Source organism: Micrasema longulum, unplaced genomic scaffold (genome assembly GCF_059751315.1).
Source record: "Micrasema longulum isolate JH-2025_06_02 unplaced genomic scaffold, ASM5975131v1 h1tg000595l, whole genome shotgun sequence".
NCBI lineage: Eukaryota > Metazoa > Arthropoda > Insecta > Trichoptera > Brachycentridae > Micrasema > Micrasema longulum.
This window is the reverse complement of record NW_028277791.1, coordinates 1,343,149-1,367,306: the sequence shown is the minus strand read 5'-3', so window position 1 is coordinate 1,367,306 and position 24,158 is coordinate 1,343,149. Positions and strand designations below refer to the sequence as shown.

At 30.1% G+C, this 24,158-nt stretch overlaps 1 protein-coding gene and 1 long non-coding RNA gene across 2 annotated transcripts in view; one reads left to right on the top strand and one right to left on the bottom strand.

Annotated features, from left to right (window-relative positions):
• Window positions 1-1,059: 1,059 nt before the first annotated feature.
• LOC148280320 (lachesin-like) overlaps window positions 1,060-24,158 on the top strand; it is a gene marked incomplete at its 5' end in the record, with an annotated part of 144,562 nt that continues 121,463 nt past the window's right edge. Inside the window, one exon of the mRNA XM_088228570.1 lies at window positions 1,060-1,218. Within this exon, the coding sequence (XP_088084696.1) occupies window positions 1,060-1,218 (159 nt within the window). The remainder of the gene's footprint in view (window positions 1,219-24,158) is intronic.
• LOC148280321 (uncharacterized) lies at window positions 3,733-7,047 on the bottom strand. Its single transcript, XR_015822647.1, has 2 exons — window positions 5,608-7,047; window positions 3,733-4,320 (listed from the first exon to the last, which is right to left on the bottom strand). It is a non-coding gene; the product is annotated as an uncharacterized LOC148280321 (long non-coding RNA).

Sequence of the window (24,158 nt, the reverse complement as noted above, 5' to 3'; positions counted from 1 at the left end):
TTTAAAATTACTAAACGTTTTATAAAATTTTTGGATTACTTGTTTTATTTATTTTATTTAATTATTTTATTTTATTGGGTAAATCAACAGTTCTATATATATATTTATAGTTAACAAACAGATATAGTGTATAAACTCAGAACTTATAACAGATTTCGACAAAGTATACAAAGTTAGTAAAGAAAATATATTACACATGAAATAAATAGATTTAAGTTTATACATATAAAAATGTTTCATGTACTCGTAAATATTTTTCAATAATAAAAGATTTTTATTTTTATCTATTAAATAAATTATATATCCAACATTTTGACTAACAAACATTGTATAAAATATGATGTTTTTATAGTTTATGTACATTCTTGGAATTATTACAGTGATTTTATGTTCGTCCTTATTTTCTGTCTGTCAACGCCTTTATCCACCTATTACCTTATTTTATAATTATAATTTCAAAACGTTTTAATTATTTTTTTAATGCAATATTTACTTTTAGAAACATTATAACTATAACAAACATATTTTACATCAAGTTTTTTTACTTGAAATTAATAAAAAAAGGGTCCTTCTCTCTTATTTTATATTAAATAATACCAATTTCTGTGCAATCGATAACAAACGTTTTATAAATTAGGTTTTTTGCAAAAATGTAAAATAATTTTGTATTGATATGTGTATAATTTTTTGACTTACGACTATTTGCATGCTGATCTTGTATGCTGATGTAATACTACTTAATTTAAACAATTAACCTACAAAAAATCTAAAGTTTTAAATATTCATCAAATTTAAAAAAAAACTTATTTTAAATTTTAGTTGTATTATAAGGTTAAGTCGTGTATTGTCTTATCTGGTTAGTATGGTCGTCATGTGAATTTTTATGTTGATTCATTACTTTAAAAATGATTTTAAAAAATTGTTGGTTTTTATGAAGAAAATTAGTGACCTTTAAATAAGATAAAAAGAAAAACAGTGTTAATTAACAAATATGCAAAGTATTTTTCAATGGAAAGTATTTTGGTTAGGAATATTTTGGTGTGAAATGAATTCTATCATTTATTTTCAGGATATTCATGGAGTATTCCAGCTAAGGAAGTAAAAGGAATTTCTTCAGCAATTCCGGAATTTGATGTCTCAAGTTCTTCGGAAATTTCTGTTATCCTTGGACATCCTGCCTACCTTCCCTGCAAAGTCAACAACCTTGGTGATAAATTGGTAAGAATATCTTTAATACCACAATGTAATAAAAAATATATATACATTTATTTATGTATTTCTTGTTTTCTTTATTAAAATTTTATGACAACAATATGTGTGTATTAAATTTAATATGAACATTTCGTAAATAAAATAAATATAAGACAACTTGATTTTAAAAGACTTATTTTTTATTTTTTCTATCTACCGGTTTAATAATAAGTAATTACTGTTTAATAAAATAGAAGATTTATAAGATAAATATATCTTGATAAAGAAGCATGTAGCATGCTTTGAAACCGGTCTACAGAAAAAATAAAAAACATTTGGTGTAAAACAAAGTTGTTTTACATTTATTTTACTAAGTTGAATAACAGCAAAGTAAGTGCCTCAAATAAAATTTTTATTTTTTATTTTATGAACGCTTCATAAAATATTATGCAGTTTTTTAGGCATGTTAAATTCAGATCCGTAATTATTCCTATGCCATATAAGAAAAATACCACAAACAAACCAACCATCACGCCGTTTCCGTATAGGAGTAGGCAGAGAGGATAGAACCTCTTATTACTCTGTTTTTGCATACATATTTCGCGTTCTAAAAACTTCATAAACACCTATCATACTTGCGTGATTCCTATACAATTTAAATAAAAAAATATACTTTGTTATTTTAATTATTAATTGTCAATTCTTGATGGAATTCCATTGTAATGATGTAGTTACTTATATTTACATATAAGTTATTAATTTTAAAATACTTGGTACACTTCCACTTATTTATTTGACCAATTAGCGCTTTCACCCTCTAATGGGTATCTTCAGACTGGTGAATAATAAGCAGTGTGAGGATAATTAATATAAAACTAAATATAAGCTTAAGTGTAGGTACATTTAAAAATAAGTTGAAAACGATACAATACGCAATATTTTTGTTTCACTCTGCTCCATTAAAATATTACGTATTGTATTTTTTAACTTATTTTTAAATGTACCTACACTTAAAATAATATTTAGTTATAAATAAATTTTTACTTACACTGTATAATATTCACCAGTCTGAAGATGCCCATTAGAGGGTGAAAGCACTAATTGGTCAAATAAATAAGTGAAAATGTACCAAGTATTTTTTAATTTATAACATGTATATAAATATAAGTTATTACATCAAAAAAATATATTATGAGATTTTCTAGCAGTTAAAAAAAAACCTTCATTGGATCTTCTGCAAGGTTGGCTACATGTCGCTTTTTAAATTTTGGCTTTCCACCGCCAATATACATAATGCCTATGCAATAATCGAATCCCTGTCTGCACCCGATGGTGCATAGGTCACTGCTTAAGTACAGCGCGTATCGATCACATGCTACATGAAAGTAAGGTAATCCGCCTTAAGCTTCAGATACCAGCCCAGAAACATGATCCATTGCAGTAAAAATTAATTCTCCACATACACGAAAAACCATTCAAAAGACCGTCAGTTTTTTCATCGGTTTTTTTTTCATACAAAAGCGATATTTTTTGTCAATAAACGAGTAACTCTTCACATGAAATATTGCAGTGTAGAAACACCTATTTAGTCAATATTTTATTTCAACTATTCCGGAAATTGAATCCGGGGGCTTAAACATGGTAGGCAAACACGCCAAGTAGTACACTACGAGGCAGAATTATCTTTACCCTATTCTCTTATTCAGGATACCTGAGACTACCAATTGAGTCTTGTCCAGGGATGATATACCAAACGCTCTCGCGGCCGTAGAAAACACTTTTATCTCGCGCATTTTCTGTCTAAACACACGAGATAAAAGTGTTTTTTTCAGTCACGAGAGGAATACTAAATAGCACAATTGGATTCTGAATTTATTACATACATAGAACAGTTTTGCTATTAACAATATTTACATTTTTTGAACTTTCAATTCATATGCATTAACCACGATACTCATTCAATCAATAATGCAAATACCATGATTAAAATAAACCATTAAAAATAATAAACACATTTGTGTTTATAGCGTATCTTTGTCAGGACAATAACTACACGTACTACCCAAGCGCTTCCTTTCTTTTATTAAGCTGTAGTGTTGTGTTCATGTTTCGTATTTTTAGAGTTAAAACGATAAGCAAATATTATTTAAACAAGGTAAGTATAAAAAGCTCACAGCTTAAATGGGATTTCTTTGCGGAGCGATGAAGTTGGCGAAAGTTCGCTAAATCGGCAATAAAATGTAATTGGAAATCCAAATAAGTTTGAAAAACATTCTACTGAAGTTGAAAAACTTGTGACTCGGTAGATTCTAGGAATCCTAAGTTCAATTATTATTTTTCAGTTATTTTATAACTTCCTACGAGATATTACAATATTATTTTTAAATTTTTGTCGTGATATTTTAATTTACTTTTTAAATACACTAAACAATTTAAAACGCACATGAAGCGTGACTGTTGCCATACATTGATTTGAAATTTTAGCAAATTTTTGAAAATTTTGAAATGTTTTTTTTTTGTTTTTAAATACTTTATTTTTTATATCTAAATACAATATATTTTTATTTTTTATTTGTGTATACGGCACAAGTGCGTCGTGGAAAAGTTAATAAGACTTCCAACTGTGAAATTGGCGTTGCGTGTTTGATTCCCACCAGTCGCAAGAAAAAAAAACCCAATAAGATTATTTTCTCGATTGGGCTAAGTGTTGTGGTGTATTTTCTTAAACTTCTTCCATATTTCCTCTTTCCCACCTCCTGTCAAGCTTTTTTAATATTTATATTGAGTTATTTCAAAGGTTTTTTAGATTTTACCTCCTAGAAAGTTATGAAAGTTTAACATAGTATCTACACAAATCAGCAGATCGAAGAATTGAAAAAATAAAGATGTTCAAACACAGGCATGATAGTAAATGTTACACAGTGTTTAAAGTAGCAACTTTGAGTTAAGCAGTGTGTAACGACAGAATTCTTTTAATACCCTTTCACCGCTCTAATTTTCTTGCCTCCCCTTTCACAGTTTTAACTGTTCGATTGTGGAATAATTGACCCACTAATGTTTGAGATGCTCCTTCTTTATTAACATTTAAATCAATATTGATATGTCACTATCTAAATTTTTGAGTTGTTCCTTTACACTTTTTCTTTTTTTCCCATCATCTCCTCTCTCCATAATGTAGTTTGAAATTTTTTTTAGTTAACTAATTAATTTTTAATTTTAATTTTGCACAACATTTGAAGATTCAGAATATGTCCATGTTACAGGGCTTATCACCTGTCATTGGCTGGTTTAAGTGGCCACTCTACACTAATCTTACGAACCTTACCCACATTATAAAAGGTCCAGCTTCTTTACTTCCCCAAAGTCAACAGATGGAAGTTGTTACAACTCTCTGTTGCCACAAATTTCAATAATACTATCTCAAGTAATCTTTTAAATTTGAAAAAGCAATATTCACATAAGGTTACTAATGGAAGTAAATAAAAAATATTAAAGCGATATTAACAGTAATGAAAATTTCAGTAAATAAATTTAATAAAAATAACAAATACTAAAGTATGTAATGTGATGTAAGAGAAAAGGGGTAGGTGCTTTTTTATTTATTTATTATTAATTATACTTGTTTCAATATTAATGAACTCAAAAATTATAATTAAATGTGATGAAATAGAATAAAAATCCAGAAAAACAAAACGTAAGTAATTAATAATAAAATTTCAAAGAATACAATGTAAAAAAGGGAATCAGATATAAATATTAAAATATGAATTATACAAATTTAGATTCATACATAATTAAATGTAAAAATAATAATATCATTGAAATGATAATTGAAAAATGGTATCTAAAAACTCACTCTTTACTTTAGTAAGAAATAGGAGTAAAAAATAATATGCCAAATAAGGGCGAGTACCAAATTAAATATAACAAAAATAAATAATGAAAAAACATAAAAATATCTAATAAATATGGCAATATTTGCTAATTGCTAATTTTGAACATTAAAAACTTGACAACCTTCATAATAAGATCAACAACAATCAATTTTATAAGAATATTTTGAGTTTGTCCAAATTTTTTAGACAAGGACTGGATTCAACTCCCTGGGGAGCTGTTTATATTAACATATTACAACAGAGATAAAGAATATTTAAGAGAAGTTAATATGGAAGTCTAGGCATCTACAGGGCTTATGACCTGTCAACGGCTGGTTTAAGTGGCCACTTTACACACTGTGTAACATTCACCATTATGCCTATATTTGAACATCTATATTCCTTCAATTCTTTCATCTGTTGATGTTTGTGAAGTTAAAGAGCTGAAACCTTTATTTATGCGGGTGAGATTCATCTAATTGAATTATTTCACCTACATACTAGGCAACGCCTGAAAATATTATTTTTTCAATTTCTATACTTCTTCATGGACCAGGTAATTTATAAACAATATTTTGAGTTTGTCCAAATTTTTGTAGACAAGGACTGGATTTCAACTCCCTCTTCTCTTTAATGTTCTTCATCTCTGTTGTAATATGTCAATATTATAAGATCAACAACAATATTGTCACATAAATGTTAAGGGTACGCTGCGATTGGTATACCAATGCAGTGCCCTATGCACATTTAGGTGTGAGAAGGGAATGATGCTCTGTAAAATTTTTCGTTCATATTAAAACGTTTATTTAAAATATGTTTCGCTCCATAAAACAAAATATACACATATAATAATACTCTAGATATACATTATAAGCCTTTTCTCGAGGCTTTTCTGGCCACTCCGGTCCAACTAAAGAGAGTCGCGTTACTTGTGTTCGGTCCTCTCTCTTTCCTGCGCGGGAAACGGAGAAGCTAATGGCGTGAGAGAGACGGAACATCCACGTGCCGTAGATTGTCGGAAGTGCATTGAATGCAGTATGAAGCAACATACGCGACCAATTGACCGTACTGACGGATAATCGGATGCTGGGGAGAGCTAGCGGAGTCTGTTTGCTCTGTTTCGCCATTAAAAAGGATTAAAAATGGACGGAGAGTTCAGCTCTTGGTTTTATTTTAGTTTGATAGAGAGAAAAGGCTGAAATATACATACATAATGCATACGTTCAAACAGAAAAGCAACTTAAGTGCCTTTGCGAAATTTCTATCTGGTCTTTATCCTGTGGTAATGTCGCGGATTTGGGATATGAAGTTAAATGCTCGAACCTCGCTCTGTCACAACTTGGTTTTTTACAACTCGATTGAAAATGGGTCTAAAATTGAAATACTCATGTAAATAATATTAACGGGGTTGTGGTCCCGTGGCTAGTGTCACGAACTCACGGATTAGACGTCCAAGGTTCGCACCTCGCTCTACCGTAGTTTGGTTCTTATTTTCTAACATTTAGTTATTTACAACTCGTTGAAAATAAAACCCGAAATTAAAATATTTGGGTTAATCATAAAAACGCTAATATTTGTTTTTTACTTTTAAAAAAAGTCATTCAATTTTTTGTGGCCGGGTGAATGTAAAATACAGTCATGAGTGTGAAATAGAACCAAAACCCTGGACAAGCGTTTTCAACTCGATGGCTTCTCTCAGGTAAAAATTCTGAAAAAGGAAATCGAGTGGAGGTAAGTCCGTGTCGCAGTGTAGTGGTTGACGTGTTTGCCTACTATGCTTGAAGTCCTTGTTTTTATTTCTGGCCGGGTGGACGTGAAAATGTTTACACTGTTATCATTCGTTGTTTCTGGACTGGCACTTGAAGCGTTGGTTTTTACTTTAAATGTATTAAAAATTATCAAGATTCACGGTAATTTGATAGCAATAAACAGAAAAAAATTGCAGACGGGTACTAAGATATGAAAAAAAAATAGAAAAAAATATAGTTTAACATTTACAATGTGTTTTTTTTAAATTTTTTTTTTTTAAAGAAATATTTGCGTTCTTATGATTTACCCAAATATGTAATTTTGAGGGCCATTTTCAACGAGTTGCAAATAACTCACTATTAGAAAATGGAATCAAGTTGGGGTAGAGTGGGATTCGAACTACAGACCTTTAGTCTGTGAGTCCGAGACACTAGCCACACGACCACAACCCGACCGATTTTCTTTTATTGTATTTTTTTATTTATGCTTTATTAAGTTAGTTCATAACATCTTTAGAACTAATATAAACTTTTAATTAAACTACAATTTTTTTATAAAAATTTCTCAATTACATATTTTTTCAAATTAACTTTAAATATTTCAAGTTTTTCTATTTCCTTTATTTCTTCAGGTAACTCATTGTACAGCTTTAATCCCTTGTACAATGAGTTTTGAGATTCTGTTTTTTTCCTCATTGGTAATCTTATTGTATACGTGAACTTAAAACTGATTAAAGCATGAATACCCATGCCTATGTGGGTTTTTTTCTTTTCTTATTATTTTATTATAATGAATGTTAAATTTGTTTGCTATGTAATCTAAGAAACGATTCAATTAGTATTTGAAAAAATATAAAAAGTTGTGGCAGAGCTGGGTCCGAACCTTGGAAACCCGATCCCTGAGTGCACGATACTACCACGACATCACGACATAGTTCTAAATCACTATGTGATTTGTATATTGAGTAAAAGTAAAAAGCAGCTTCCTTAAGAAAGCTGCGCAAATATAAGGATGAACATGGACGAAGGTATATTTGAGAATAAAATGCCAGCCATGCATCTAATCCAGAGAACAAATCCTTAAATCCTTACATTTTTCAAACTATGCTTATCGCGTGTGCTCCAGAAAATAAGGACAACATAAAGGATTGTTGAAGCAAGCCGAATGGAGTATCTTAGATTGACCTTTTAACATGTCTGCCACAGGACAACATATATGTTCCTTTAATTTTTAAAACACCAATGAAGTAAAAATAAAAACGTTTTATTCATAGTTAAGGGTAATTTCATCTCGCAAAATTAAGTGGAATAATTTAAATGTAAAAACTATAATATCAATCTAAATAGTAGTACCTACATTCGTATCGTAAAAATAAAGTAACTGTTAAGTTATTTTGATTAATCGTAATAAACAAGTAATTTATCTTAATAGTTAAATTATTAGACGTCAGAATGCATATTGCAAGATGCTACGTCATCTTGGTACATTTTTACGGCTCCGAAACGTGGACACTCACCCATGTCATTTAACCATGCCGGATCGAAGAAGAGGAGTCGAATCCCCCAAATACTAATTTTTATTTTATAACTCAAGTATTATTAGAGCTATTTGCTTCATATTTTTGGTAATCTTGAAAATAGTAAAAATATTTTTTTTTTTTCATTTGCAATTTTGTCTTTGCATTTAACAATAAGTATACATAAGTTACAAATACAACAAAAACTATAACATTAACACAAAAAAAAAATTCCCGCAAAAGCATGGCCTGTATGTGGGAATACATTTTATTTTGAACTGGAATAAATTCTACTGGAAGAATACGATAGATATCAAAAAGTTTAAAAAATGAGTGCATGTGTTTTTTTTACAATTTTTTTGGGGTTGAAAATGAGAAAATAATAAAACAGTATATTCTATCAACAATATTTTGAGTTTTGTCCAAATTCCTGTCGACAAGGACTGGATTCAACTCCCTGGGGAACTGCTTATATTAACATATTACAACAGAGATGAAGAACATTTAAAATAAGGTAATATAGAAGTCTAGGCATGTACAGGGCTTATGACCTGTCAATTGCTGGTTTAAGTGGCCACTTCACACACCGTGTAACATTCACCATTCTGCCCATATTTGAACATCTTTATTCCTTAATTCTTTCATCTGTTGATGTTTGTGAAGTTAAAGAGCTGAAACTTGTATTTATGCGGGTGAGATTCATCTAATTGAATTATTTCACCTACATGAATGGTGGCTGTTACACAGTGTGTAAAGTGGCCATTTAAACCAGCCATTTACAGGTCATAAGCCCTGTAGATGCCTAGACTTCCATATTACCTTATCTTAAATGTTCTTCATCTCTGTTGTAATACGTCAATATATTCTATTCATTTTAAAAATGATATTTTTTAATCAGCTTTTTTTATCAATTATTTCAACTTAAAATTAAATCCAGACTAATTCAAATAATTTGTCTCAATCATATTGTCCTTATCAAATGCATTAAACATTTTAAGAGCTATGAAAAGTTAGTGGTTTTGCCCGAGTCTGAATTTGCAATATGGCATTTTAAGTAAACAATTCAATTTTTGACTATATCTATTAAAAATTTAAGAAAATAAATGTTGGCGTATATAAACACATTTTAGACATTGCTGGCAATAAATTTCTTGTAGCTTTAAAACATCAGCTTCCTAAAATAATTTGTTGGAGGTAAAAGTTGAATTTTTATAAAGTATAATTTTAATAATTTGTTTTTGTACGGTTTCCAAAGGCTTAACATGATAAGTATAGGTTTTTCTCCATCCAATTATTCTATCAGAAAGAAAATACTGTACAAGAGCATGAAAAACCGTTTTGTCTATGTTTGGATAAACACAGCTAGTTATACGTTTGAAAACATAGGTTAAATATCTTAATTTGTGAACATTTTTTTCAAAATAATTGAAACGCAAACTCATCACATAAAATAATATAAACAAATTACTACAGGGATGAAGAATACCTTAACGTAAGATTATGGAAGCCTAGGCATTAACAAGGCTTATGACCTGTCATCATGTCATTATAATGAACGAATTACTTGAATTGAACATGTTAAATACTTAGGACTAACAATAGACAGACAATTGACGTGGAAAATCCATATCAACAATTTATTAGCAAAGTGGTGACATTATCGAGTCTTTTTTTAAAAATCAAAAAATTTGTTCCAAAAACGGAAAAAATTATAATGTATGAAGCCTATGTAAAAACTAAAATATGTTTTACGCAATAACTATGGGGAACAGGATATTAAAATTACATAAACAGACTACAAAGGCAATAAAATAAAATATTAAAGTTAATTTACGACCTTCCCCATCTAACTGCAACTAGATAACTTTTTAAACAAACTAAACAATTAAATTTAGCTGAACTCTTTCAACTAGAATCATTAAAATTTATCCATAAATAAGCCTCTAATGTAATTGTAGACGAAGAACTAAAACTTGTAAAAAATTGTAGTCAACATGGACATAATACGAGAAAATCAGAAAAATATCATCTACAACTTTCTAAAACAGGACAAGGACAATCAAGGCTTATAAATTAAGGACTAAAATTATACAATAAACTACTAGACAAAACTAAACAAAAGACTCAAATATTTAAAAATATTATTTTTAACAACGGAGTATGAATAAAAAATGTTTATATTATTTTTGTCAAATGAATGTAATAATCCGTAAGGGTTTATAAATAAATTTTCATTTTTTTATTTTTTTTTTAAATTGGCTGGTTTAAGTGGAACTTTACACACCGTGTAAATTATTCTCGATCCCTGTTGTAATTTGAACAAACTCAAGTATTGTAAACAAATAAACAAATAAAAGTTAAAAATTAAATTATTTTTATGGAATTCATTTTTCTCCATCATTTCCAATAATTGTTATTTAGTCCGTGATAATTATTTTGCTTTTTATTTCATCTGTAAGTTGAGACATGAAAACAAAAAAAAATTGTGGTCTTATTGTAAATATTAGTTTAAAAAATCAATGATAAAGTAAATTTTAATAGTGAAGGAGACATCACAGTTTCATTATTTGGTTTAAAACGCATTAAAACTTTGTCTTCCAAACATTTTTGCATACAGGTTCGTGGCATTAAAGAGCATTCTTAGTCTTAAGTATGCGGTAAAAGCGATGTCCTTTCACAATGAAACCAGCTCTTGCATTTCTACAAGTGCATTCTGAGATCTGAATACCTGAACTTTTACTACGGTCGCTTTAATGCACTTCTGTCCATTTTACGTACAGTGAGCCTTATATTGCAACTGACAATATCGCGTCTTTAACCTTTAAATTAGTGAAATATTTTATCACGTACCAATTATATCGGGTTGTGGTCCTGTGGCTAGTGTCTCGGACTCACGGACCAAAGGTCTGCGGTTCGAATTCCACTCTACCCTAACTTGATTCCACTGTCTAATAGTGAGTTATTTAAAACTCGTTGAAAGTGGCCCTTAAAATAAAATATTTGGGTAAATCATAAGAACGCAAATATTTATTTTTATAAAAAAAAATAAAAAAATATTAGTAAAATCTTACTTCATTGATAAAACCGTCAACATTATCATTATTTGGTATTAATATTTTACTGTCCCGAAACTGGCACTTTAAAGTATCGTTTGCACAATTCAATAGATATGACAATAGCCCCAATAGTTCCAGCTCCATAAATATCCTTGCCCGCGCTGGACAGAACGCTAGGACAATACGAGAATTTGGCCGAATTCGGAGAATTTTGAATCAGTTCACACGCGAGCGCTGCAAAAATGAATATCCGACGGCGTTTATTTCAAGCTAATTCATGAAAAATACTATTTATTTCAAACCAAGATGTATTGGAATCATTAAGTACGAACTAAGCAATATTATTTTTTCTGCCTCCATTTTCGGTCGAAAAATACCGGAGAGCGATGTGCACGCGTCGAGCATTGTAATTAAATCCCGTCCGTGTGCGTTCGCGCGCTGTGGTGTGCGTTTTTCATTGTTCCGCGAAGATGGCCTGTCCGTTTATCTTCGTGCCAATGCTTCGGAACAATATTGTGTCCTAAGAATTGCTGTCACGTGGACAATAGTCGAGTCCTGGGACACAATAATGTTGTATTGTTCACGTCTAGACTAATCACCTAACTTTCAATAGGTCATCAAGATACACAAAGTGTTTATGTACCATCGGGTGTAGATAGAGATATTATAATAATTAGATATAAATCAACATTAAAACGATTGAAATTGATTGCTTTAGAGAGAGAAAATATTTCTGAAAATGGAAGTCGGAAGTCTTACGACCTTTCATTGGTTGGTTGAGGTAGCCATTTTACACGTTGTGTAACAAACATAATTAATATTTTCTCAATTTTTCGATCCGTTGATTTTTGTGTGAGGTGAAAAAGCTGATATCTTGACAATTACAGGTCATAAGTCCTGTAAATGCCTAGGTTTCTGTATTTTCTTCTATAAAAAAAAAAACATTTGAGTGAAGTGTAAGGAATATGAAGTATATCAAAGAAAGGTCTAAGCGTATAAGAATCTCTAACTCTCTCCACTGCGCTGTCTATTTTATAGCCATATTCCGGATGCCTACGATATTCTGATTTACGTTTTTCTGAAATTTTAAATCAAAGATAAAATGAAACTTTAATATAACAAATTTAACGTTGAAATTCTCGCCGTTGTTGTATGGCTTTAAAACCATTAAAATAAAACTTAATTTACAATATTTCCAACAAGAGCGTGTCAACATGCATGCGAATTTAATATTCAAACCAAGCATATACAGATAATTAAAATACCACTAAAACCAGCCAATGACAGATCATAAGTTTAACATGTATTAAATATAAATTTTGATAAACCATGTTTAAATCAAAGGATCCTAATTAAAATTTCAGCACTTGACTCAATTTTTAAAATATTAAATTTATTAGTGGTGGTGGTGCTATGGCGTATGCAATAAACATACAAAAACAAATCCACTCGCATGTAAAATTTATAAGATTTGTTTAAGCATTTCTCCATTTCAATTTGCAGTAATGGATCAAAGAGCCCAATTGAAGGCACTCGAAAAACAATAAAGCAGAAAAATCTAATAACGTTACGTCCTTTTTGTAAATATACATAATATGTCTACTAGGGGTGGTATATCGAAAGTACAGCATCGCCTATCGTAAGAGTGTTCAAGCACTGCAGTTTAATTGGCCGTCCAAAAATCCTTTGCGAGGATGCTAGATTCCTTTTTTATAATTATTTATTATATATATGGCCTAAGCCAATTACAACAGTTACATGAAGAAACATAAATGCAAGAAACTAAACAAAAAGAACATAAAACTATTTAGCAAAGACAAACAAGGGCAAAACAATAATAGTATACGATATATTAAAAAAAACGAAACACCAAAAACTTTGAGCTAAACCATGCCAATCCAACTTCATCCCACACTGTTTAGTCGTGAAGAGATCTACGAAAAGCCGGAAGATCTATCCCAAAAAATTCCAAGTCGTGTGATGAATTGACTAATCTACACATTCTGGACATTGGGGCATAAAAACCAAAGTTGCTCTTAGAAGATTTTATAAATAGCAGATTTTGACTTCTGGTGACACGGTTGGGAACATGAAAATAAATTGATTGCAACAGAAATGGGACATCACTTAAAGCATTAAGTATTTTGAAAATGCAAATAAGGTCCATATCAGTTCTACGTCTCTCCAATGAAGACAGATTAAGAGATTGATTTATATATCAACATCATATACATATATTTTAAAAGCATTAAAAAAATATATTTTTACTACTAGTGTCTTATTATTTAGAATATGATGGTCAAATTAAACCAATAAAAAAAACACGTCACAGAGTTTTTCAAAATATTAATTTATTTATTAAATAAGTACTTTTCAATAGTTAAAAACTTAAAACACTATTTAGTTGATAATGTATGATGTCTTACTCGAAATGCGAATTTATCAATATTGTCACTTATTGCAACACAGAGAGGGAAAATATTTTTGAAAAGGGAACATGGGAGTCAAGGCATTTACAGGGCTTATGACATGTCATTGGCTGGTTTCGGAGACATCCTTTAGAAGCTTAATGAAATACTAAGAATTATTAGAATTATCGATAAAGGAGAATTTCTAAAAATTGCCAAATAATTCGTGGCCCGCTGGGAACTGCCATAGCAATACCTAGCATTACAGAAAAGGTCAATAACTTTATACAATTTGTCAATGTGATATCGGCCTTGCGGTGTAGTGTTTAGTGCGTTTGTCTACCCTGTTAGAAGTTTTGGGTTCGATTCCCGACATGGTTGACATGAAACATTTATTTCCAGACTTAACACAGAATTTTCAAACAAGTAGGGTAATAAAAAAATCTAATTGAGCTATGATGAATTGTGTTTTGTGGGCATTAAATAAATTTTAAAAAATTAAAATTGAAAAAGGTCTTTATATATTATAATATTTCATATTCCCTGGATTACCTGAAGCGTAAGAATGATCATTTTACTTTTATGTAACAAAAATGATCAAAATGCATGGCGATTGGTGTACCAATGCAGTGCCTCATGCACCATTAAGAGCGGAAAGTGAATGTAAAAAAAATAAAATATTTTAACTTTAACGTGGCAGTTATTTCAATTTTATTTCTGTTTTTGTATTGAAAATGGATTACATGTACTGTTTTTGCTTAAAAATTTCATACATTAGAAGACAACTTTTAGAAGCTTGATGAAACACTAGGATACGAGGAACTATTAAACATATTGACATAAGAGCGCAGCGATTTAAATGAGGCTTTCTAAGAAAATGCCTAAAATTTCGCTGCCTGCTGAGAACTGCCATGAACCTAGGGGCACAGAAAGGGTTAAATGCATTTTTTATTTCTCTTGGGTGTTTTGCGTTGTTATTCACTACGTTGTTTTTACATATTAGCGTCTTGCCTTATTGTGCTACGAAATGAATACTGGTTTAAATAAAGTGGGCACATACTGTACCACCATGAGAAAAGCTACCTCCTTACGTCTTTAATAAAAATAAGTAGCAAAGGAACAGAAGCGACATCCCTTCCTATTGTTGGCGCATCTGCGAATAATGCATCAGCTTACTTTCGCATACTATTTTACATTTCAGATTCAAATCTTACATGCAATAAAATATCATTTCAATCATTTTTAATGGTATTTTGAACAAAAAAATATTTTTAATATAAACCAAAATTAACCAGTGATCCAAAACATCGTTTGTTTCTAAATCTTTGTAGATAATAACTTATTTTAAAAATCAGATTCATTGACATTTAGATTTATTTTTAGCACGTCACTGTCATTATAAGTTTAAATGGTTCCAGAAAATTGTAGGTAATGAAAATAAAAATTATCAGAGCGAACTTAATTATTACATAAGAAAGGCGTGTAATGCTTAAAATACGGATAAGCATCACACTTCTTTCGTTAAAAATACTTATTTTTATTTATTTGTTTATAAATTTTATCATATTTACAATTACATTTTTAAACATGATAATAGTTTACAAGTTAATATAAAGCACAGACTAATAAAATATTAACTTACTCGCTTACACATTTTGATACATATACATACACACATACATATACACACATACATATATACACACATATATACACATACATATATATATATATTTATATGCACAAATATATATATATATATATGCACACATATACATACACACACATAAACAATTGATTTATAATGCAAGATTTTGTTTGTTTAAATGAAGACGTGTGATACGTGTTTTTTTTTATATTATTAAGAAAATAGTATGAAACGGTATTTAATTAAGTTAAGTAAACGAACGAAAAGATAAAAAAAAATCATTTTATTGGTTAATAATTGTAATAGGAAGGAATCTATCTTAATAAAGCGCGGTATAAAAGTTATTTTTTTATTCTTCTTTTTCACATCTGCTCCTAATATGCAGACATTACCAGTTGCCTTCAGAAGACCCTATCGCCAGCCAATACTCTTGTCTCCTTCCACGTCAATCCAGCGCCCGCTTGTTCCACCGAATAAAGTCGAAAGATCGTCATTGACGGCCTTTCAGGACGGCGTGAGCCCGCAGGTTTAAAGAAAAGGCAACTTGGGATTAGGCTCTCCTGAGGCATGCGCAGCACGTGTTCATGCCAGGGCCATCGCCGCATCTTCAAGAAGCCCGTTACAAGAGGCGGCTGCGTCCGTTTTTTTTAATCTTAAAGGTTTAGTTTAATTCATTAAATTGATAAACCCTTGTGGGTTACATACATTTTACAAAATACTTTTACTTGTAAAGTTAATATTTTCCGAGTAATAATAATAATAATAATAATCAAAGTTTATTAATAAAAATAACAATAACTTTATCTACTACATAAACACTTAGGTAAAAGATTTCTCTGGATCAATGATAATATTTTGAACATCTCTTGTAAAGGTTGCCTGAGTTTATAGTTTAGTTTTGTCTGGTAGTTTATTGTATAATTTCAGTCCCTGATTTATTAGTCTCGACTGTCTTTGTCTCGTTTAAAAAGGTTGTGTATGATATTTTCATGATATGTATTCTCGTATTGTGAACATTTTAACTACATTTTTTTAAAAGTTTTAGTTCCATTACATCAATTCTAGTTATATTTTAACTTAAAGTATAAGAAATCAAATACTGATTTGAGTCTACTGTACACTTTATTTTATTTTTACAAATATAAAAACAAAAATTTCGTGATAATTGTTTCGCCTTGTTAGGACATTTTCAAACGAATGTGAAGATTAGATTGATTGAATGTCCTTACATAGTTATATAATTCACGATACTTAAGTAACAAATAAAAATAATCTTATGAACTTTAGCATGTACATTAATCATAATTGCGGGGAAAACCAATAGTTAAGGGCAAGGCCTAGTGTTTAATAGGAAATGGGAAATTAAGCTATTTATATTAAATTTCGGAAAAAAATTAAGTATTTAATGACTTACATGAACGTATTGTAAGATAATTAATGAAGCTTTATAGTTTTATATCCTTAGAAAATATTGTGAAAAATATGTCAATAATATTTTTATAGGTTTGTGTTCTTTATAATTTTTCTACCCAATTGAAATATTATGAAGAAATTTATATAAACACAAATGTATTTTTATACAATATTTAAATTTTTAAAATTTCTTATCAAAATATATAAATGCAATTGGAACATGATTCATATATTAATTACGCGTCGTGTAAGCGTGTACATAAAGGGTTTTGTGGATTTTGTTTTTATGTTTGTAAAAATAAAATAAAATGTTCAGTAGACTCAAATCAGTCGTTGATTTTTTATACTATACGTTTAAATATCTAGTTCTACAAAATAAACACCAAAGCAATCAATCAATTGGTTATATTTATGTTTACAAACATTTCTCCACTATGTTCATATTGATTTTGAAAATACAATTACTTATTCTAAATCCATTTCATATATATTTATTGGTATTCGTAGTATGTGATATTTCACTATTATCAGAAAGCAGAGGCAATAAGTCTGGCTAGCCATAATATTACAGATGCCTCCGAATAGCCTTAATCTCGCTTGCCTACTTTACCAAGCAAATGTCCACGGCTGACAATTCGTCAGTAGTTCACGTCTGAACTACGGGACATGTACCTGATGTTGCAAGATCACAAGAGTTTCCTCGGAGAGATTTTGTAAATCAAAAACCCTTGTAATTAGTCATAGATGTTTATTACGTCAGTCAAAAGTCCCAAACCAGGGCTGGTATTCTAAGCGGAATTGCGCGCGATGAGATCGAACTGTTAACGTGTATTTAGTACGTAAATATGTGTTAAAAATGCATTTTTTACGCGCGTTTTTGCATTTAGAATACCATCCCAGTACGTAATTTCAAGGGAAAAATTATTATGTATGATGAGATCGAACTGTTAACGTGTATTTAGTACGTAAATATGTGTTAAAATGCATTTTTTACGCGCGTTTTTGCATTTAGAATACCATCCCAGTACGCAATTTCAAGGGAAAAATTACTATGTATGCCGACGACATTGGACTATTCTATAAAAATCAAACAGACGTATTTACAAACAATGACATAAACAAAGACCTAACTATGTTGACTAAATGGACAAACACAAACTTACTTACACTTAATGAAAAAAAATGCAATATTATCCATTTTGAAACTAGAAAAAAATGTCATAAAGTAGATGCTTACATAAATAATGAACGACTAACTGAAATTGAACATGTTAAATACTTAGGACTAACAATAGACAGACAATTAACATGGACAATTCATATCAACAATTTAATTAGCAAAGTGGCGACATTATCGAGTCTTTTTTTAAAAATCAAAAACTTTGTTCCAAAAACGGAAAAAATTCTAATGTATGAAGCCTATGTAAAAACTAAAATATGTTATACGCAACTATTATGGGGAGCAGGATATCAAAATGACATAAACAGACTACAAAGACAACAAAATAAAATATTAAAGTTAGTATATGACCTTCCCTATTTAACTGCAACTAGAGAACTTTTTAAACAAACTAAGCAATTAAATATAACTGAACTCTTTCAACTAGAATCATTAAAATTTATCCATAAATTAGCCACTAATGTAATTGTAGACGAAGAACTAAAACTAATAAAAAATTGTAGTCAACATGGACATAATACGAGAATATCAGACAAATACCATATACAACTTTCTAAAACAAGACAAGGAATATCAAGACTAATGAACCAGGGACTGAAATTAGACAATAAACTACCAGACAAAACTAAACAAAAGACTCAGACAAACTTTACAAAAGATGTAAAAAATATTATTTTGAACAATAGAGTATAAATGAAAAATGTATATATTATTTTATGTAAAATGAATGTTATAATCCGTAAGGGTTTATAAATAAATTTTCAAATAAAAAAAAAAAAAAAAAAAAAAATCTATAAGAATTTTTTATCGCGTCGTTAATTACTGACAAGTTCAGCCATTGTCATTGAGCTTCTGGACAATTGTTACGACTCGATGGGTGCTCTCGGCTGAAAATTCTAAATAAGAAAATCGAACAGAAATAAGGCTACTATTATTGGGGTCTAAGCAAGGTCTAAAATTTTACGTCCACCTTCCTGGCAAGGTCGACGTAAAATAATGATTATAAATGTTGTTTAAACTACAATATTTTATTGTTTCTGATCTGAAACCTGAAGCGTGGGACTGATCAACTTACCTTCATGTAATCTCTCCTCCTGTCCTCTTTTCTTTTTATTCATTTTTCTCATTGAGTAATAGTATTTATTTAAGGTAATTTATGTACTAATACAATTATTTCTATTTTCTATTTTTGTAAATCATTTACTTTTTTAATTTTATTTTCTCCTGAATACGTTTTGTTACATAAATAATTATACAAAAAAAACTTTTATTTTAGTGGTTGGTTGGAAGAAATTGCCATTTGGCAATAAGTCCGCTAATGTACAATAAACATGATTTACAAAAAGTTAAACTAATAAAAATAAAAAACAGATCCAAATACTCTGCATTTGGTTTACCGATGCAGTATCCTATGCACTTTTGGGTGCTGAAACGAGAACAATGATGATGATGATTTGAATATGATGTGCTCGACCTATGAATTGGATGGACGGTACCCTGATATAAGGATTTGTATATGAAAGTTAAGGTAAGTATGACGATGTTTTTAAAAAACCTAATGCCTTACGAATTGATAAAAAATATTATTTATTCATATTTTGTAATTTATTTGGATACCCATAGAAAAGGTTAAAAGTCTTAGAGAAATAAAAATATACATAATGTCATGTATGTACATATTATGTGCGCTATACGTGCCAGTTATCCGTCGAGTTTAAGCATCGTGATAGCTCATTTTCCTTTGAATTAATACGAATTCCAGCGCATGAACACGCATACTGATGGAGCAGACGAGGTGTATCGCGAAATGAACTCTAACACCTTTGACATATAACCTTTGCTTTGTGCGGGTCTTATTATTAAAGGTTCGCAAAGCAACACACTTGTCTCAGACTCTCATCTTTCCTTTTCGCAGAACTCTGAATAACTGCTTTTCCGAAACCAGTATACCAAATTGAATTCCAAAGATTTCGTTAATTCCATTTAAGTTTTTACTCGTGAATTTATAAGATAATTTGGTAACATCGTTTAAAATGATGATTTGAATAAATTAAAGCTATGATTGTTTTTTTTTTATAAAGTATTCATTTATTTATTTTGAACTTAAAGTACAAACATTTGCAGCAATTAGGTACATGTCACTAAAATTGAGTAACAAGTTGTTGTTGCCGCGATTCGAATCTTTGACCTCTTAGTTCGGAGTTCGCGACACTAGCCACGGGACCACAACTTGTTCGATTAATTTTATTTTATTTTATAAGGTAATTCAACAAAAATACAAACTCGAAAACATACAATTTGATAGTTATTTGTCGATTCAATTTCACATGCATATATATGTATCTTTAATTAGAGAACTATACAAAATAGATAGAATTGAATTTTCTGTTTTTTTTTTAAATTTTAACTTCTTATACAGTTTACAAGACAACGAATAAAAATGTTGGGAGAATATCATGAAAAATGTCAGTTCTATTATTTTGACAAAACATATCATATTCTCGATACATGTGGGCCATAGGTTTGTAGTATATAGCATTACTTGAAAACCGTATGTCCCGATGTCTGAGTGTTCTCAATCTCGCATTTATTTGTATTTTATTGAGGGTTATTGGTGGCGTCCGTCTTTTCCTAACTGAAGGAATGGCTCAATCGGATATGAAAAAAATGTATTCAAATGCTCTTCTTGATGCTTGGCAAATGCGATGGGTGGGTAACATTTCTGGTTTTTCCTACAATCCGTCACCAATTAAAATCTTCTTGGGTTATCCCCGATCACTGAACAACGCAATTTTTATCAGGTCATGGTAAATTTAATGACAAATTATTTGTTTTCAATATTGTTATTCCCCTTTGTGCTACTGCGGATGCCATTATCAATATTTTGAACAGATTATGTCATCCTGTTTACTTCTCTCTCTATGATAACTGAATAGAGCTTCTCGCTACTATCTGTGGCCCTGTCATAGGTCCTGATATAGATCTGGTGGCTTCGAAAAAGAATTTCAAGGCTTTTAAAAAGTTTTTTAATCATTTTGGCGTATTGATCACGTCCAGTCAATTTAATTCCAGTCAGTGAAGAAGTCACTTCCCTTTTTTCTCAATCCAATGAAGTGCATATAATGTCCTTCTGGAATGCCTTATTTTAGCACATAGATTTTTAGGTTACCAGATTTCAGAGAGCTGCTTCGGGCAGCTTTTTTCGTTCGGCAACGAGCAATTTTTCAAAGCAAAGCCGCGGGTAAAAACTTGTTAATTATAAAAGTATATTTGAGGTCGATCCATACATTATAAAGACCTGTACAATTAAAAATTTTAAGCTTTAAAAATGAGATTATTTCAAATATATTACATCCTTAAGAGTTTGTCTGATTTGATTTGATTTCTTGATTAATATTTTTGATTATTTTATTGGTAACACAGAGCCACGTTTCATTCAAAAGTTCAAATTAAAATCAGAAAACTGCTGATATGCTTTTCAATGATTGAAACTTTTCCAATAATAACTGCAATATAAATTATTAACTTGTTAAATTTATTCGAAATTGTAAATTTAATATTGGATTGCCAATAACTCTCATCAACTTTAAGGTGCTTGGAAGAACTACTAGACAGGTACCACCGTTTTATAGCAATAATTCACGAACGGTGTATACTTGTAATGATGTATTTAATAGACTCCAGGAACTTGGCAATAGTTATTCCTACGGATCGGATATATTTAGTGTAGGGTATTGTTCTTATAGAACAAACCGATTAAACTTTTTCAAAGATGGTGAATGGTAATTAATCCTTTGGGATAATAGCAAAATAAAACCTTTTTTAAACATTTTTAAATTTATAAAGGTTTATGAAATACCGATTTGTAAAAAAATATTTTTTTGTTTCTTTTTAGTACCATAACTTTTTTTTTAAATTTGTAATTTTGAATTCCCGCAAAAACGGCCCATCCACTAGCCACGCCCCTAATACGTTATGATTCATGTTAACTTGTTCCTGATCATTCACATTTGTTTAGAACATTGTCTAGAATCTTGACTGCACAACTATCTAGGTCAAACATTTTGCGTTTTTCTAGTGACGTATTTAAAAAAAAAAACTTTTTTTAAATTTATGTATGAAAACATTTCTCCATAATATCTTTGTTGATTTTGAAAAGACAATTAATTATTCTGAATCTATTTCATATATTTTTTATCGGTATTCGTATTATGTGATATTTCACTATTAATATATAAAACAGTACTGTTTGATTTTCTTGTAACATTAATGCTTTAAAATATTATATTTTTTTATTTGCTTGTTACATTTGTTTTAAATTATTTTCAATTTTACTAAATGTCATATAAAGTTTTTGTTTTTAAATCTTGCGTAAAAAGTAATGTATATTTTAAAAAAACTAAATATATTCGTATTATTTTTGTTTTGTTTGTTTGTAAGTTTTGAAACAGGCAATTATGCCGTTTGTGTTAATAAAATAAATAAATAAACATGCGTAAAAAAAACCGAATAAGTGTATGAAATAAAGGTTAATCAATTTTATAATTTAATTACATTATTTTCAGGCCAATTCACATAGAAGTTATACTGTACTTTTTCAATAAATAAAATAAATCGATCTCCGAAGATGGCACCTTTATCGTTAATGACCGAGCCATTGGCACTCGATAATTTTCAATCGGCGCTTTTATTTTTCAGTGCAGTGAATACGCGAGTACTTCCGGCTGAACGGTTCCCGCTAAATATTTTGTTTCCGGTAGGGTAGCGGGGGAAACCCCAATTTCTGTTCCTGGAAATAACATTTTTTATTTGCTCTGGCTCGAGGAGGCAGCAAACGGTTTCATGTACTTTTTGAAAAATTAAGATCGTTTGCTTTTAATCACCATAATAAACAGTTTAATTATTAAAACTCTTGTACCTGAGATAAATAATGATTTGTAGAAATTATTGAACTGCTTTAGATTTATTTATTTAATTTAATTTTATTTATTATGGTTCACAAACATAGCCAATACATACGTCTATGGCATAGTAAAATATACAATATATTTTTAATTTTTTAATTTGCAATGCTTATTATTTGGTATAAAACAATAAATTTTATGAGCAGACAAAGATTATGGGCACATTTTATCATTACCATCATCGTGTCTACGAAAATTCTCTAAGCGTTGACGTCAGCTGTTGGCTCCTGGGCATCCTCCCAAGTCAGGTTTGCGTCTCGTAGCTCTGACATGAACTACCGACGAACAGTCAGAATTGGACGTCTAGGACGTCGAGATGCCTTGTGAAGTAGGCAAGCGTGGTTGAGGCTCTCAGGAGTCATCTACAGCTCATGGTCAAGCCAACCGTATCGCTTCCGTTTGATGACGGTTGTCACCGGCGTTTGTTTCGTCCGGTGTCTTATTACTTCAATCCTTACAAAGTCAAACTACCGAGACATCTATTCTCGAAACACGGAATTTTGCCGTTTCAAGCCCTAGTGAGGTGCCACGATTCGCATCCGTAGAGGAGAATACGTGTTATGCAGGCGTTATATAGGCAACATTTGATTTTCACTGAGTAAATATCCGATATTACGACAGCCTTCATATTGTTGAATGTGGCGCCGGCTAGAAATTTAACTGCATTTTTAAAAAATAAATATTTGCGTTTATATGATTTACCCAAATATTTAATTTTAAGGCCAGTATCGACGATTTGTAAATAACTCACTATTAGAAAATAGGATCAAGTTGGGGTAGAGGGGGATTCGAACCACGGACCTTTGAGCATTGAGTCCGAGACACTAGCCACGGGACCACAACCCGATCATAGTACTTACAAAAAAAACCTAGTTATTAAAATCTAGACATTTCTTAAATTATGCACTTATCTCATTCCATTATTGCATACTTGTCATTTGTACATAAAAAAATACTCTATAATATATAGTTGTTTAGATTTAAAAAAAATTAACAAATGCAATATTTTTATGTTAGTTGCTAGCTTGATTTTTTGTATTATTTTTTTTTCTTTATCTATTTAATTGTATTGTGTAACTTTATTTACTTTTCGCTTGTCGATGTAAGAACATATTATATTAAAAAAAATGGATAAAAACAAGCACAGTAAAATAACAT